General features: G+C 32.0%; 1 protein-coding gene across 2 annotated transcripts in view; it reads right to left on the bottom strand.

Moving 5' to 3' along the window:
- LOC120432606 (RNA-binding protein Musashi homolog Rbp6) overlaps nucleotides 1-14,831 on the bottom strand; it is a 1,179,690-nt gene that overhangs the window by 58,647 nt on the left and 1,106,212 nt on the right. The window contains exon 11 of one of the 2 annotated variants that reach the window (XM_052709473.1): nucleotides 4,705-4,737. The exons of the other annotated variant lie outside the window; for it this stretch is intronic. Within the exon in view, the coding sequence (XP_052565433.1) occupies nucleotides 4,705-4,737 (33 nt within the window). The remainder of the gene's footprint in view (nucleotides 1-4,704; nucleotides 4,738-14,831) is intronic. 2 annotated transcript variants of the gene reach the window in all.

Here is a 14,831-nt window from a genome sequence, read left to right as displayed (position 1 = left end):
GAAAGCTTAGTGTTATCTGAGAAAGATGATGAAAAGGAATCATTGCAATTTTTTAACTGTTTTTATCACTCAATAGAATTATATTGAGTTAGATGAATTATTCAGCGTTTTGATTTATGGCTTACAAAATGATTTTTTGCTTTTATATAAATTCACATGTTAACATACAAGTTAACCTAAATTATCCTGATCCCTGCTTTGAACCTTTTTTTTAAGATTTACTAAGCTGCTGGTAAGTAACATATCATTTTGTCAGTTGTTTTCATTATTTTTGCCTGGTTCCTGTACCTATAACTTGTTTTGAATCTACAGTCCTTAGCTCTGAGCTGACATTCACATTTTTTCTGTTAGGTTGAATTTGAATCCATTTGCATTGCTTCAAATTCCATAATTGGTTTTCTTGTGAATACTAAATCTCAGATCGGAAACAGAAAATAAATTTTATTTAGGGTCGTAGATGGTGTTATTCACTCTTGGGTTAATGACTGTCAATGATGGTTCTGAATTCATGGTTCAAAAATAGTACATTGAAATTAAGATTAAATCACGATATTTAAAATGCTTCTGCAAACAAAAAGAAGAAAACCATTTTTTGGTTGATACATTCTGAATCAAGATTTGAATGTTTTTTTCTCTGAAACAAACATGGCCGCCAAATGGCCAACTGGAAATGATACCTTTCTGAGCCTTAAATAAATGTTTTCATGAAATTTAGACAACTTTATTAAACTTTGTTTGGTTAAATTTCTCAAAACCAAATTTGATTTTATTTTTAACTTAATTTTTGATTTGTAATAAACTAATTTTTCAAAAATATTCTGCATTAAAAAACAATTTTTGAAAAATTGTCAGGTTCAGCTACAATGTTGAACAAGCTTCAAAAATACATAAACTGTACAGAAAATCTGGGTTTTGAGGGATGAAAATGCTACACACACGGATAGAAATCATGTTAGAAAATCCGGTAACTCTATCATGTGGAATTTGTAAACATTGAAATGTTCAACATTTTCTATCAATTTCGTTGTAAATGTTTTCAAAATTGACAACATTGTTTACAAAAGCGAAAAAAAATTTGTCGATTTTAGAAACATATGATTACAAATTCGATAACAGAGAGTTACCGGAATTGCTTGCAGGATTTCTATCCGTGCAGAATTGTTAATTTTCATTTTAAATATTCAAGAATTTATCAATTCTTTTTCAATTCATGAAAATTTTAGTTTCTTTAAATTTTTCAATATCCAATGCATTTTTTTAGCAGGCTGGCTAAAAAAATGAAGAATACTTGTATCAGACCAGTTAAAAAATACTTTAGAAACGGTTATTTGGGAAAATAAAAACTGTTTAAAAATTTTGTTTCTTTGTTCTGGTAAAGGTGAAAGGCTGTTTAGGTATCCAATATCTTGAAAATAGTATCAGTTAAATTCTTCAAACATCATAGTAATCAAATCTTAGCAAATTTTATTTAAAGTTTTTGACCACCGCTTTAATATTTCCCCAAAAATTGCTAAAAATTATAAAAAAAAGATGATGTGTTTAATGTTTATTTATGCATGTATAATCAAATCATTGATTAATTTTTTTAACAAATTTTGAATTTTGAGACCAAATCAGGCATCAGAAAAGAAGTAAAACTTTAATAAATTTAGTGAATTCATTGATATTTTGCGAATTTGGGACGAAATCTTAACTGTTCTATTGTGTTTAGCAATTTTGTATAAATTTTGTTGAAATTATCTGAAAATTGGGAATAAAATATATTTTATTTTTATCATGCTTTTGAACAGTAATAAACTGTTCAAAATTTGTTTAAGCCTTTAAGTGTCCGATATTATTAAACATATCCGATATTATTTTAAATTAAAACAGTTTTCAATCGATTGTACAAATTTCATTTCAGCTCTTCTCAAAACTAAAAACTTCTCCTAAAATATTCATTGTCCATTGGAGTTCGAATTGCATATTGTTTACTGTGATCGTTAATGAAATATGAACTGAAACATAGATCTCAATGTTCTTTGATAAAGAGATTTATCTATTTATTTGGTCTGCATTGAGTATTCACAAATGTTCGAATGGATTTCCATATTTTCATGAATGTTTTCTTTATTTATTTTTTAAAGAAGAAACATCACAATATTGAGCATCAGTGATGTATTAACTTAAAAATAAAAAAAATAACATTTTTTTTACTTTTTGTGAGTTTTTGAATACCCTTGAATCAAGGCGGTTTGAAAAACCATCCAAAAGCAAAAAATAATAATTGAACATTTTGTTTATCGAAACTTAAAAAAAAACTCCGGAAGTGTTTTTCTTCATGGTAAATTTTTCTCTCCCAAAAGTATTAACCATTGTGATTCAATGTGTGGGAAATCTTGTCCAAACTTTTAGAGGAACACCAATGAGTTGACGAAATATTCTTCAATTTCTTTGTTCATTGTATTAGCACTGATAGTCTTGAAACTGGATTTTTGAGCTTAAAATTAAGTTTTTTTTTTAATGAGAAGGAGTGCCTTCAAAGGTAGTAAAAAGTTTCAGTTCTTCAAGTGTTCAACGAGATAGCTAAATCATATCAATTTGGACCGTTGCAAGATACAATGCCTTTCTAGTACTCTTCAAAAGTCTTGAAGAAGGTTTGAGTTTAATTCAATCATGCCACGGTCCAAACTGCTAGAGCTAGAGCTTTTGTAGAACTCCTGAAACTTTTTGCTACTTGGGATTAATTTCTTTTAATTTTGTTCTTGTTGCAACGATTTTGATAAATATTATTTCATCGATGAGGCTTATTTACCCAAGTAACATTTTTTCCAAGAGTTCTACAAGAGCTCTTCGAGATAGCTACAGCTTAGCAGTTTGGACCGCGGTAGGATAAAATTTTCTTCAAAACTTCTTCAGGAGTTTGGAAGAGTACTTGAAGAGAGTTTTATCCTACCGCGGTCCAAACTGCTATGCTGTAGCTATCTCGAAGAGCTCTTGTAGAACTCTTGGAAAAAAATGTTACCTCATTCACATCACGATGGACGAACTAATTACTTTTCAAAGTTTGATTTTTCTCTCTTTGAAAACTGCAAATTATTCATTTGTTTTCAGAGTTTCTGATCATTGCGGTAGCTTTACTGAGCGTTGAAAGTATTCTTATTATTATTTTATTCAGTTATTTGCAAAATGGTATTTTTTAACTAGTTATTTGATATCATGTCTTTATACAAACATATGCGTTTCGTGCTTAAAAAATATAATTGGAGAGTAATGTTTATCCTGTAAAGTTAATGATTCGATGTTGAACGAAATTTTGTTCAAGAGAATTGCATCGTGTGTTGTAACTCTTCATGGTGTCCTTGAATGGAGAATGATGACTATTAACGCTACTCTGTGAAACTAGAAATTTTATAATCAGTCAATATATACTACCTGTTCAGCTAAAAGAAGGAGTCAAAACTAGTTTATTCTATATCTGTAGATCTAAAAAGTACTCATACTTATCAGTACAGGTTTTTTATTCTCAAACGGTCTCATTGTACAGTGCTAGTTCTCTCGCTATGATGACTTACAGGTTAAAAGTGAACAAAAAAATAAATAAATAAACACTCAACCTCTACTACATTGTTTGCGAGTTGCATCCTGGAACACAATTCACTAGCTATTCCAATTAAATCCCTATACATTGCAACAAATTCTCCAGCTCCAGCTGAATTAGAGAAAAACAAAATTCCAATAAGGATCGCACTTGTTGTGGTTGCAATCCATCACAAAACAAGGGCAATGGATTGTAAATCTGGTTTTGCAAAAAATTACAATCGATTACCCTGGAACAAAAAAACTAAACAATTTGATTAGTTTGGTGGGGTCCTGCAAATGATTCCTTTTTCATTCTTTCTCAGCGCTTGCTGAATGGATTATGGGGCTTAGAACAAATCAACACTGATTGACTGAAGGGAGAGGAGCTTTTAAAAACAACAACATCGAGAGTCTTTCAGTTTGATTTGCCGATAATGATTGATTTTTTTTGGCTTGGGTTTGTGAAAAATGGGTGAAAACTTAAAATAATCGGCTAATATCACGTTAAACTAAAATGGTTAGAATACGGTTTATTAGCATATCTAAAGGAGGCGCAGGCAGATATAGCAGAAACTAAATGGACATCAATATGGATAAATTTGGGGGAGCGTTTAGTTTTTTTCAAGGTGCGACTTACAGGAAAATAAAATAAGTATTTTATCTTGTTGGGAGTTTGTGTAAAGTTTTCATTTTAGTAAAGGACAAATAACACTTAGATTTGACACAAAAACAAAGAAAGAGGGTGAGCTTTTATCAACTGTTCGCTGACGTTTTGCTTGTGATAGTAAGAGAAATTTGAAATTTTTCTGACAGTGTTTTGCACGCAAAATTGAAAAGAGACACAAAAAGAAGTTTTTTATAAAGTTTTTGCGGAAAAGAAGAGTTTGGTTTTTCTGATATAGTTGTCCAATTTGGTTTCGCTTTATTGCTGTTTTAAGATATTTTTTTTAAATTTCGTTCACCGCAAATATAACAGAAAATAAAAAAAAGTTACAAAAAAGTACAAATAGAGAGAGATTCGGTATCGAAGTCAAAATCAAAATGCTCAAAGTGAGAGAAGAGAATAAAAAAAACGGTAGAAATCAAAATCAATCGGTTTCGGTTTTTGAAGGAGTTAGTTTAAAAAATTTGAAATTTTCTTACCATCAGGTAAAGTCCCCAGCGACCACATAAAATCTAAAAATGCAGAAACGAAAAAAAAAACTACGTTTAGATTCACTTGTTTGGCATCGGCCTGGCGGCTCGGCAAAAAATTGGGAGCATTTCCAATTCGGTGGGGGGAAGTGGTCTGCTATCGGCGTGGTTTTTTTGAGGTTCAGGGGGAGGAGGTTGGAAGGAAAATGCTAACGTTAAAAGGCGGACATCGAATAATGGGAAAACAAAGAACAAATAAAATCGTTACTAACGAAGCATACATTGAGTAACAACGGAAATAATAATTAAAAAAAAACAATGTTTTAGCTTCTAGCAGCAATAAATGGAAGGATGTTTGTTGTTGTTGACGCGTTCCTTTGCTACGGCAACACCTCTGGCAGCCAAACAGCACACCTCTGCCTTGTGATACCCTTGGTTTGATGGATTCATATCTTAAAAAACTAAAAAATATCACACCACAAAATTCAACCATTTTGAGAGGATGAATTATCGCAAACGGTAACTCAAAGGAAAATTTGTCTATAAACTACTAATATAAAACAGTGTCTAAAAACTGGACATCTATAAACTACGAAGATTTGTAAAACCTTGTTTTGATTTCTGGTATAAACTGTATCACACTAGTTGAGTATAACTAAGAAAACTATTGTCATCTCTAGTAGGTAGGTTTTGATTTGGCTTTCACTTCATAAGATATGATTCGTTGAACTCACACTCTCAAAAACTCAAACACACTGTCACAGGAACAAAAGTGTAAAGGTGAATGATGAAAATTTCAAAATGCAAGTTTACATGTTTTTTATGTAATTTTACCTGAAACATATGTAAAACTCAACCGCACATAAAATTATGTAATTTTACGTTTTCCATTGTAATTTTAAAACACTTTTTTATGAATTATTTTTCTGGCTCAAATTTAACCTCAGAAGATGCATTATTTTTTTACTGTAACTGTTAGGTAAAATTACATGAAAAGCGGTGAATTAAATTCTTTTGTTTCCTTTTAATTTTTTACTAGTTCACTCTTTTTAAACTTTGCGAAGTTGCTATACAATTCAGTATAATCATCTGATTTGTTTCCGTTATATTTTTTTTCGCTTTAAATCATTTTGTCAAAAACAAAAAAAAACAGTTTTCAAGAATGCCTAAAATAAAACACATACAAACACACAGTCACACGTACAAAAGAGCACTTTGTTGATTTCTATTTCTCTAGCAGAACAATGACTAGAAAACTAATAAAGGAACACAATATAGCGAAGGAAAACTCTCATTAGGAAAACTGCACTCGAAAACAAAACCACGGCTTTTTTTCTCTCATCGCTAAATCACCTCTAGTACTTGTATCACTATTCGCTATGTATGTATGTAAAAATATGTATCACACGAGATTGTTTGCTAGACTGGTTCATTTTGTATGGTGTACTGGCTACACAATTAGTAAAAACAAACTTTAAATATTACCTATTTTTACATGTAATTTTACATATTTTTTTTGTGTAGAATTTGTGAAATTACACATAACAAAACGTGAATTTACATATTTTTAGATGCAATATTATACATATTTTTCTGTAAAAATCACCATTTCCGGATATGGCATTACACGTTTATGTTTGAAACAAAATCCATCAAAAAATCCTAGATGTAATACTACAAGATGAAAAATTACATATTTTTTTGTGAATTTTTACTTGTTTCACATTTTAGATGTTAACATTTTTTTTAAAGTAAATTTACATCTTTTTATCTGTACTTTTACAGAGTTGCTTTGAAGAATTTGAACGGTTCGCGTCGCGGTATACAAGCCGGATTTTCGTTGCCGTTTCCGTCTTTGTTTCCCCCCCGATTGTGTGTGTATTTCGACCCGGGTGATTTCGGGATGTTTGACAGTTGCTTTGGAGAATTTGAACGGTTCGCGTCGCGGTAAACAAGCCGGATTTTCGTTGCCGTTTCCGTCTCTGTTTCCCCCCCGATTGTGTGTGTATTTCGATGCGATGTTTGACAGTTGCTTTGGAGAATTTGAACGGTTCGCGTCGCGGTCAGCAAGCCGGATTTTCGTTGCCGTTTCCGTCTTTTTTCCCCCCGATTGTGTGTGTTTTTCGGTCCGAGCGGTTTCGCGTTTTCGCATTTTATTTGGTTTTATCTTTCCACAGCCGGCTGTCTAAGATTGAATCATTTATGCTAAACTCAACACCAAATAACCGGGAATAATCTCATCCGCATCCTTCGACTGTTTGCCTTGAGAATGCATAATACATCACATCATTAAACAAAATTTATTGATTATTGGGTCGCATCATCATCCTTTATGATGAATCCTGGCCATTACCCTTTCCCACTAACAAAATCCCAAGTAGAAGTAGTTTTCCGGCACACGTGGGGGTGTGGATATCGTATAGAACCCACCCTTTGTAGCAACCTGTGCTAACTAACATTCCCGTCCCAATCCCCACGAGATCTACAAACTGACATGGCGGGCGCCATTGGTGGCCAATGACTGTAACCTATTTGCTTCAGATCTAGTTTTAATGATCTTGATGTTTTATCTTTTCAACGCATTCATACATGCTGTTGATAAGGGAAACACCATTAGATCGTTTAAGCGTATGGTCAGTTGTATTGATAGGATATTACGGTCCTGTTCAGCAACGGAGAAGGACAACCATGGGTGGTCTCTCATGCTCATGCTCATGCTCATGCTCTTTTTATCTGTACTTTTACATACATTTTTTGTAAAATTACATCGAAAAGAGGTCATCATTCAATCATAATTTTTTTCAACCCTCCAAAATGAAACTTTTTGTAACTGTGAATGAATATGTAAGTTTACGTGTATTTGTGTGTAATTTTTCTTAGGTAAAATAACAGCTTAAACTGGTAACATTAAAACATTTTTTTTCAGCCTTCAAAATTTGATGTTTTTAGCTGTGTATGTAAATGTGAGTTTACAACGATTTGTTAGTAATTTTACATGTTTCACAAAAAAGATGTAAAATTACATCGGAAAGAGGTTTTTAATAACATATTATTGTTTCGACCTTCCAAAATGAAATTATTTTTTAACTGAGTTTGAATGTGTAAATTCACATCTTTCTTTGGGTAATTTTACATATTTCACATGAATTTAGATATCATTACATCAATTGCATGAAAAATTAAACCATATTTTTACTACTTTCCCAAAATGAAATTTAATTTTAATCTGTAGGATCGTGTAAATGTACATCTATTTGTGTGTAATTTTATTTATGTCACAAAAATTTAGGTAAAATAACATCAAAAAGATGTATTCATAAAACTTTTTAACAATCACAACCATTTTTTTAATCTGTGTAGTTGTTTTTAAAGCCAGTTTGATGAACCAGTCTGCAATTAGTTTCTATGTAAACAAAACAATCTCTTCTCTAATCACTCCCTTTCGTCACACTAGATTTCATAAAAAGAAAATTAAAGATTATATAAAACAACACTATATAGTTATCTAACCATCTTCTCTACGCGTTTAAATCCATCGCTTTACGGCGTCGAGCTTGGGACGATCCCTTCCACTGCAGAAACTGTAAATGGCTGGTGAAAAACTAATGAATCGTGACATCGTCTCCTTACTTTGACTTTCCACGTGTGCGCGTTTCGCGTCATCATCTAGAATCGCTTACTGTCATCATGTTATGAAAAGTAAGTAAATAAATATCCGCCTCTTCTTTCGTTGATGCCTCACTACTCTAATCGAGATAAAGTTGCGTAACTGGTGGTGATTACATTTAGCTTAGCTGGGGAAAACTTTTCTGACTTGAAAAGCGTTTTTCATTTCGTGCTTGCAGTATTTATGAGTTGGGTGGAAAGCGCACACAATTCCGTTGGTTTTTAAGTACACAACTAACTGTTTGATTCACCTATGCCTAGATTATGGTTTCCGAGTAAATGTACACATAAAGTTTCAAGCGCTTTTTTTGCTGTTTGTTTACAGGTGCCAACCTCTCTTTCATCAACGATCTGTAACTGTGGTATCAATTTTAATATTTTATGTTTATCACATTTGCACAAGCCAAAGTAGATATTTTTAATTCCCTGGTATGCTTTTAATTACCACAATTTCACGCCTCTTTCACGGTTGCGCTGAGGCTAATAATCATATTATGTTATTCGATTCCGGTACTCATGAACATGATTCACAAACAGGAGCAAAAAAAACCTGTAATTACAAAACCAGCCACTCTTTAAACATGAAAACTATCGTTAAAACGAATGTGGTTTCAATATCAGTTAATTTTGTTCCACATATCGCGCCCGGGTGTGGTCGTTTTTCAAGAATGACGATCCATTTTCATTAGTGTCACCTCTCTCGACTGGCAGAAACATGGTTCGAGTGGGAAAACAACCGTGAAATGGGAAGTACTTGTTTGCATTTGCGGAAAAATGGAAAAATGTTATTTTTTTTGTTCAAATGAGCACACATTTGATGCTAATGGAGACGGATGGTCCTTTGTTTGAAAAATGTTGTGTTTTTATTAATTTTAATCAAATCTGAAACATTCCGTTTTTTCACTTTGTATGAATATGCAAATTTACATGTAATTGTGTGTTATTTTATTTATTTCACAAGAAGTTAGGTAAAAAAAGAGGTATCATTGCCCCAATAATTGTTTCAACCTTTTAAAATAAAACTTTTTGTATTTGTGTATGAATCTGTAAATTTACATGGATTTGTGTGTAGTATTACTTGTTTCACAAGAAGTTATGTAAATTTACATCGAAAAGATGTAATTTTACATTTTTTTCATTTTCCACTACAAAAAAAAACATAAACCTGCTCATCAAACAAAAAAAGCCCTTTCAAAGATGATTACTTGCATCATTACTTGCAAAGTACTCGCGCGGGACACACTCCTCAAACAACTTTGAAGGTGGCTGGCCACAAAGTTGCGGTGCCACCCCCTGATTTCCCCACCCACGAGAAAATCTTGAGAAAGTGATTAAAAGAATTTACCGCGACTGCTTTGGCTTTGCTTTGGGTGGGAAAGTTTAACAAAAATAAACTTTTCTGCGTTCAGCTTTTTTCGCTCTAAGATTACCGGCAAACTAGCAGCTTGTTGTGGAAAAGAGTTTTTATCGGCCAACAGCCGGAAGAATGTGGTTTTATAAGTTGTTTAAAGTTGTGTGTTTTTTTTTTGCAAGTATTAAAGCTTCCAGGAAGGTTTGACTGGTAGACTGGGTTAAAGTCATAAAACTGATCATTTTCAATTTTAGCAAAAAATCAGATAACACAACTTGACATTTTTGAAGTTAATTTCAGTTGAAACTCCACATTTTCAGCAAGGTATGATGGATTTGAGCTCTCTTAACATTTTAATCTACAGAGTTAAATTTTAGTTAGTGAATTTTATTGAATTTTCTGCCAATAAATAAAGTGCAATTTTATTTGCTGACAGAAAATTCACTAAAATTCAATTCTGTCGATTGGAGTTTGTTCAAAGAGCCCAAATCTATCATACCTTGCGGAACTGGAGCGTTTACTGACATCAACTTCAACTTTTTTTCAATTAAGAGTTTAGCAAAAATGAAGCATAAAGCAAACCAGAGAATTAAATGGCAAATTAAAATTAAAATTGAATGACGTTCGTTTGATGATAGATTGGCATGTTTTTAAACTGTTTTAATTGCTTTTAGTTATTTAAAACATACTTTTCACAAGATTTAATACTTATTTGCTTAAATACCAAGCGACTTAACATTATTCAGTGACCAAACAGCCAGGTTCGGCTTCGACTATCCTTATAGTAAATACTTTGCTTTTTCCCGTTTTTTCTTTCCACTGTTTGGCACAAACAGAACAAACAAACAAAATATCGAGCGCAAAACTTGACTCAGAAACGAGAAAAAAACACAACAGTTGCTTACATTTAGCGCAAAGTCTGCTTTGCTGCTGATGCTGCTGGCGCTCGCACAAAACTTGGCAAAATTTTATTTTTGTTCCAGATTTTTAATTTATTTATTTACACACTTACGGGCGAGCGAGAAAAGCGCACAACTTTTCCTGTAACTTTTACCGCCCCTAGACGACGACGGCGACGACTTTTTCGTCTTCGTCAACTTTCTTACTCTCTTGTTAGTTTTTTTGTTTTTTTTTTTTCTGCGATATTTTCCTGCCTCGACAAAGTAAATCCAGTAATGAGACACTGAGTGATATTAGTGTGTGGGACTTTGACACCCCCCGCAGAGGGGTCGAAAAGATCAACCCCGAAGACAAATCTTCCTCTAAATCAATAAAATTTAATTAGTTAATTTGTGTGTGTTTTTCTTTGGGTGTGTACGCGCGCCCCCTTCTCCTCCCGTGAGAATTTTTGGCCAGTTTTACTGTGCTATTTGCTGCTGCTGCTGCTCCTTAAGCAACGGCGGGGGCACCAGATTGCTAATTCTGTGTTTTACTTTCGTCTTAGCGAACCTTTTTCGTCTCGCGAATCATCAGCCGCCAGGCCACCACCCAACTTTTGCCGACCCCTCGCCTTTCATTTGCTGGTACTTTTTTTTTGACGAGGAAATTTGCTGAGTGATCTGCGGGAAATTCTTGGAATTTTGGGTAAAATTTTGCTCTCAACCTGAGGGGCGCAATGGTGGAACACGATTTTTTAACACTTATTTTTAAAAGTTTTCATAGAAAATTAAGGTAATGAATTACAAATTCCATGAAGAATCAATTAAAAACAGTGAAAATTACAGTAAAGAGTAAATTTTTGGATCTTTAGGCAGTTCTCTAGAATCTCGAAAAACATACCTAAATTTTGTATTGGTCTGGATAAAAATTTGTCCATCGATGTCTCGAAGCATCGAAAATTTAGCCGAAATAGCTTCCAAATACCTAAATCAGTATTTTGTGAAATTTTTAGTATTTTTGAAATAATACAACAGTAAAGTTAAAATGCACACAAAATTTTGCTTCGTTTGATACCCATATTGTGAATTATGGAAAATTTAATATTTTCAAAAAAGTACAGTTACTTGTGGAAATTTGAGTAATTTACAAAAAAAGCCTTGAATAAAATGAAAATGCATTCAAAATTTCGCTCTTTTTGATACCCATATTTCGATTTTTTTTTAATTTGAGTATTTTCAAAAAGTGCGGTAATTTGTAAAGTTTCAGTATTTTACAAAAAAAAAACTCTAATAAAATTAAAACGCATTCAAAATTTTGCTTTGCTTGACACCCCCTTATGCAAATTATGAAAATATTAGTATTTTCGTAAAAGTAGGGTAATTTGTATAATTTGAGTATATTACAAAAAAAAAAATGCATTCCAAATTTCGCTTAAATTGATACCCATCTTGCGAATTATGAAAATTTGAGTAAATTGAGTATTTTGCTAATAAAAAAATAATAAATCGAAAATGCTTGCAAAATTTCAATTCGTATTTTCAATAAAGTAAGGTAATTTGTGAAAATTGGTGTATTTTACATCAATCAAACCATCCACATTAACGACCCCCGGGTCTTTTGTGGTCTCTATTGCAAGTTTCTGCTCGAACCTAGGAGTCCGAAGGCTTGAATGGGGAGAGCACCCAAACCTCTTTCTACTCCAAGGAACCTTCCACCCCAGTGTTTGGACTGACGACCTTTGGATTGCGAGTCCATCCGCCGCCAGCGATTCCACCAGAGTAGGCTTGGTATGGTGTGTTGTTTGTACTTATGGCATGGAGACGACTCCAAAACCTGGAATGACTTAACGGCCTAACAACAACTAAGGCCGGGACCGACGTTTTACTTCCTCATCCGATGGAAGGTTGGAGCAGATGGGAATCGAACCCAGAATCATCCGCTTACAAAGCGGACAGCGTAACCATTCGGTCACGCGCTGCCGCGTGTATTTTACATAAAAAACCGTAATAAAATAAAAATACATTCAAAATTTCGTTTTGTTTGATACCCAAAGTGCGAATTATGAAAATAAGTATTTTCGCAAAAATACGATATTTTATGAAAATTTGCGTATTTTGCAAAAAAAATCAATGACTGCAAAATAACAATTTGTTTGATACCCATAAGGCTGGTACAAATATTTTTAAAAGTTTTTGTCACCCCCCCCCCTTCAAAATTGGCCCGAAGAATCAGGGGGCAAAAAAAATATTTTTACAATAAACTTCAAAATTTCAATGAAAATTCAAGTGCAACCAACTGAAATCAAATTAAAATACATTCTACTGCGTTTAAAATCATTTTTAGCATGTTTGGGTTTATTAAAAAATCTTAAGATTTTTTGAAAATTTTTGTTTTTGTCAGATCTTAAATTTTTTGAAAACTAATGATTGCAAAACAACTGAACTAGTGTAAAATGAATTTTTAAACACTTTTTTTCATTTAAATGTGAAGACTATGGCTTGTTATTTAAGTTTTTATTTTTTTTATTTTTTTGCCCCCCTTGACCTCGGCCAGGGCCGAGGGACAAAAACTTTTTTAAATATTTGCATCGGCCTAATGCAAATTATGAAAATTAAAGTATTTTCGAAATAGTTTGGCCACTTATAAAATTTTAGTATTTTTCAAAATTGACTTGAATAAATTGAAAATTCGTTCAAAATTTTGCATCGTTTGACGCTTTTATTGCAAATTATGAAAATTTGAGTATTTTTGAAAAGTACGGTCATTTGTTAAAATTTTAGTATTTAATCAAAAGGCCTTGAATAAAATGACAATGACAACTTCGCTTTGTTTGATTACGAATTTTGAAAATTTTAGTATTTTCAAAAAAGTATGTTAATTTGTTAAATTTGAGTGTCTTACAAAATAAACTCTAATAAAATGAAAATGCATTCAAAATTTCGCTTCGTTTGATACTCATATTGCCAATTATGAAATTTTGAGTATTTTCAAAAAGTAAAGTAATTTATGAAAATTTCAGTATTTAAAAAAAAGCATTAGATTAAATAAAAATGTATCCAAAATTTCGCTTGGTTTATACCCAAATTGCGAATACTGAAAATACTGAACACTGGAAACAAATCAATAAATCGAAAATGCTTGCAAAATTTCAATTCGTTTGATACTTATAATGCGAATAATGAAACAAAAAAACAAAAAAGCCTTGAATAAAATAAAATTGATTCAAAACTTTGCTTCGTTTGATACCCATATTGCAAATTATGTAAATTTCAGTATTTTTCCCAAAAATACGATAAAAAATTAATAAATCGAAAATTTCAATTCGTTTGATACCCATATTGCAAATTTTAAAACTTGAGTATTTTCGCAAAAAAATACGATTTTTTTTTTAAATTTGCGTATTTCGCAAAGAAATCAATATATCGAAAAAAACGAAAATTTCAATTCGATTGATACTCATATTGAGTAAAAACTTGAGTATTTTCGAAAAATACGATTTTTTTTCAAAATTTGAGTATTTTACGAAAAAACTCGAATGAAATAAAAATGCATTCAATATTTTGCATTGTTTGTTATCCAAATTGCAAATTATGAAAATTTAAGTAGTTTTGAAAAAGACTAAAATTTTACAAATTTTGTATTATTTGTAATATTTGAGATTTTTTGCAAAAAAAGATTGTTTATGAAAATTTGTAAATTTCGCAAAAAAAAATCAATAAATCGAAAATACTTGCAATTCGTTTAAACCCAAATTGTGAATTATGAAAATTTTAGTATTTCAAAAAAAAAGTACGGTAATTTGAGAAAATTTTAGTATTTTACAAAAAAACAAAACCCTAATAAAATTAGAATGCTTACAAAAAACCCATAATAAACCCCCCCCCCCCCCCCTGTATGATACCCACATTATGAAAATTTGAGATTTTTAAAATATACGGTTATTTTGTGCAAATTTTGAGAATTTAAATTTTGAAACATACTACGTTAGAGACCTCCCATACATTTTTTACAAAAATATTTTTTTTATTATTTTTAAACGATAATAGGGGGATTTCTCGTATGTTTGGCAGAATAAGCACTCGCTCCTAACTCCATCTAATTTGCCGATTTTCGCTATTAAAACTACGTTTATTGTGAAACTGTTGAAAGAAACTTGCTTGCTCACTTCCTATTGAGCTATCCATCACTTGATTTCAGTTGAAAACGCTCATAATGAGCTGTAATTGAATGTTAAAGTGCT

This window comes from Culex pipiens, chromosome 3 (genome assembly GCF_016801865.2).
Source record: "Culex pipiens pallens isolate TS chromosome 3, TS_CPP_V2, whole genome shotgun sequence".
In the NCBI taxonomy this organism is placed as follows: Eukaryota; Metazoa; Arthropoda; class Insecta; order Diptera; family Culicidae; genus Culex; species Culex pipiens.
This window is presented reverse-complemented; position numbering and strand designations above follow the sequence as displayed.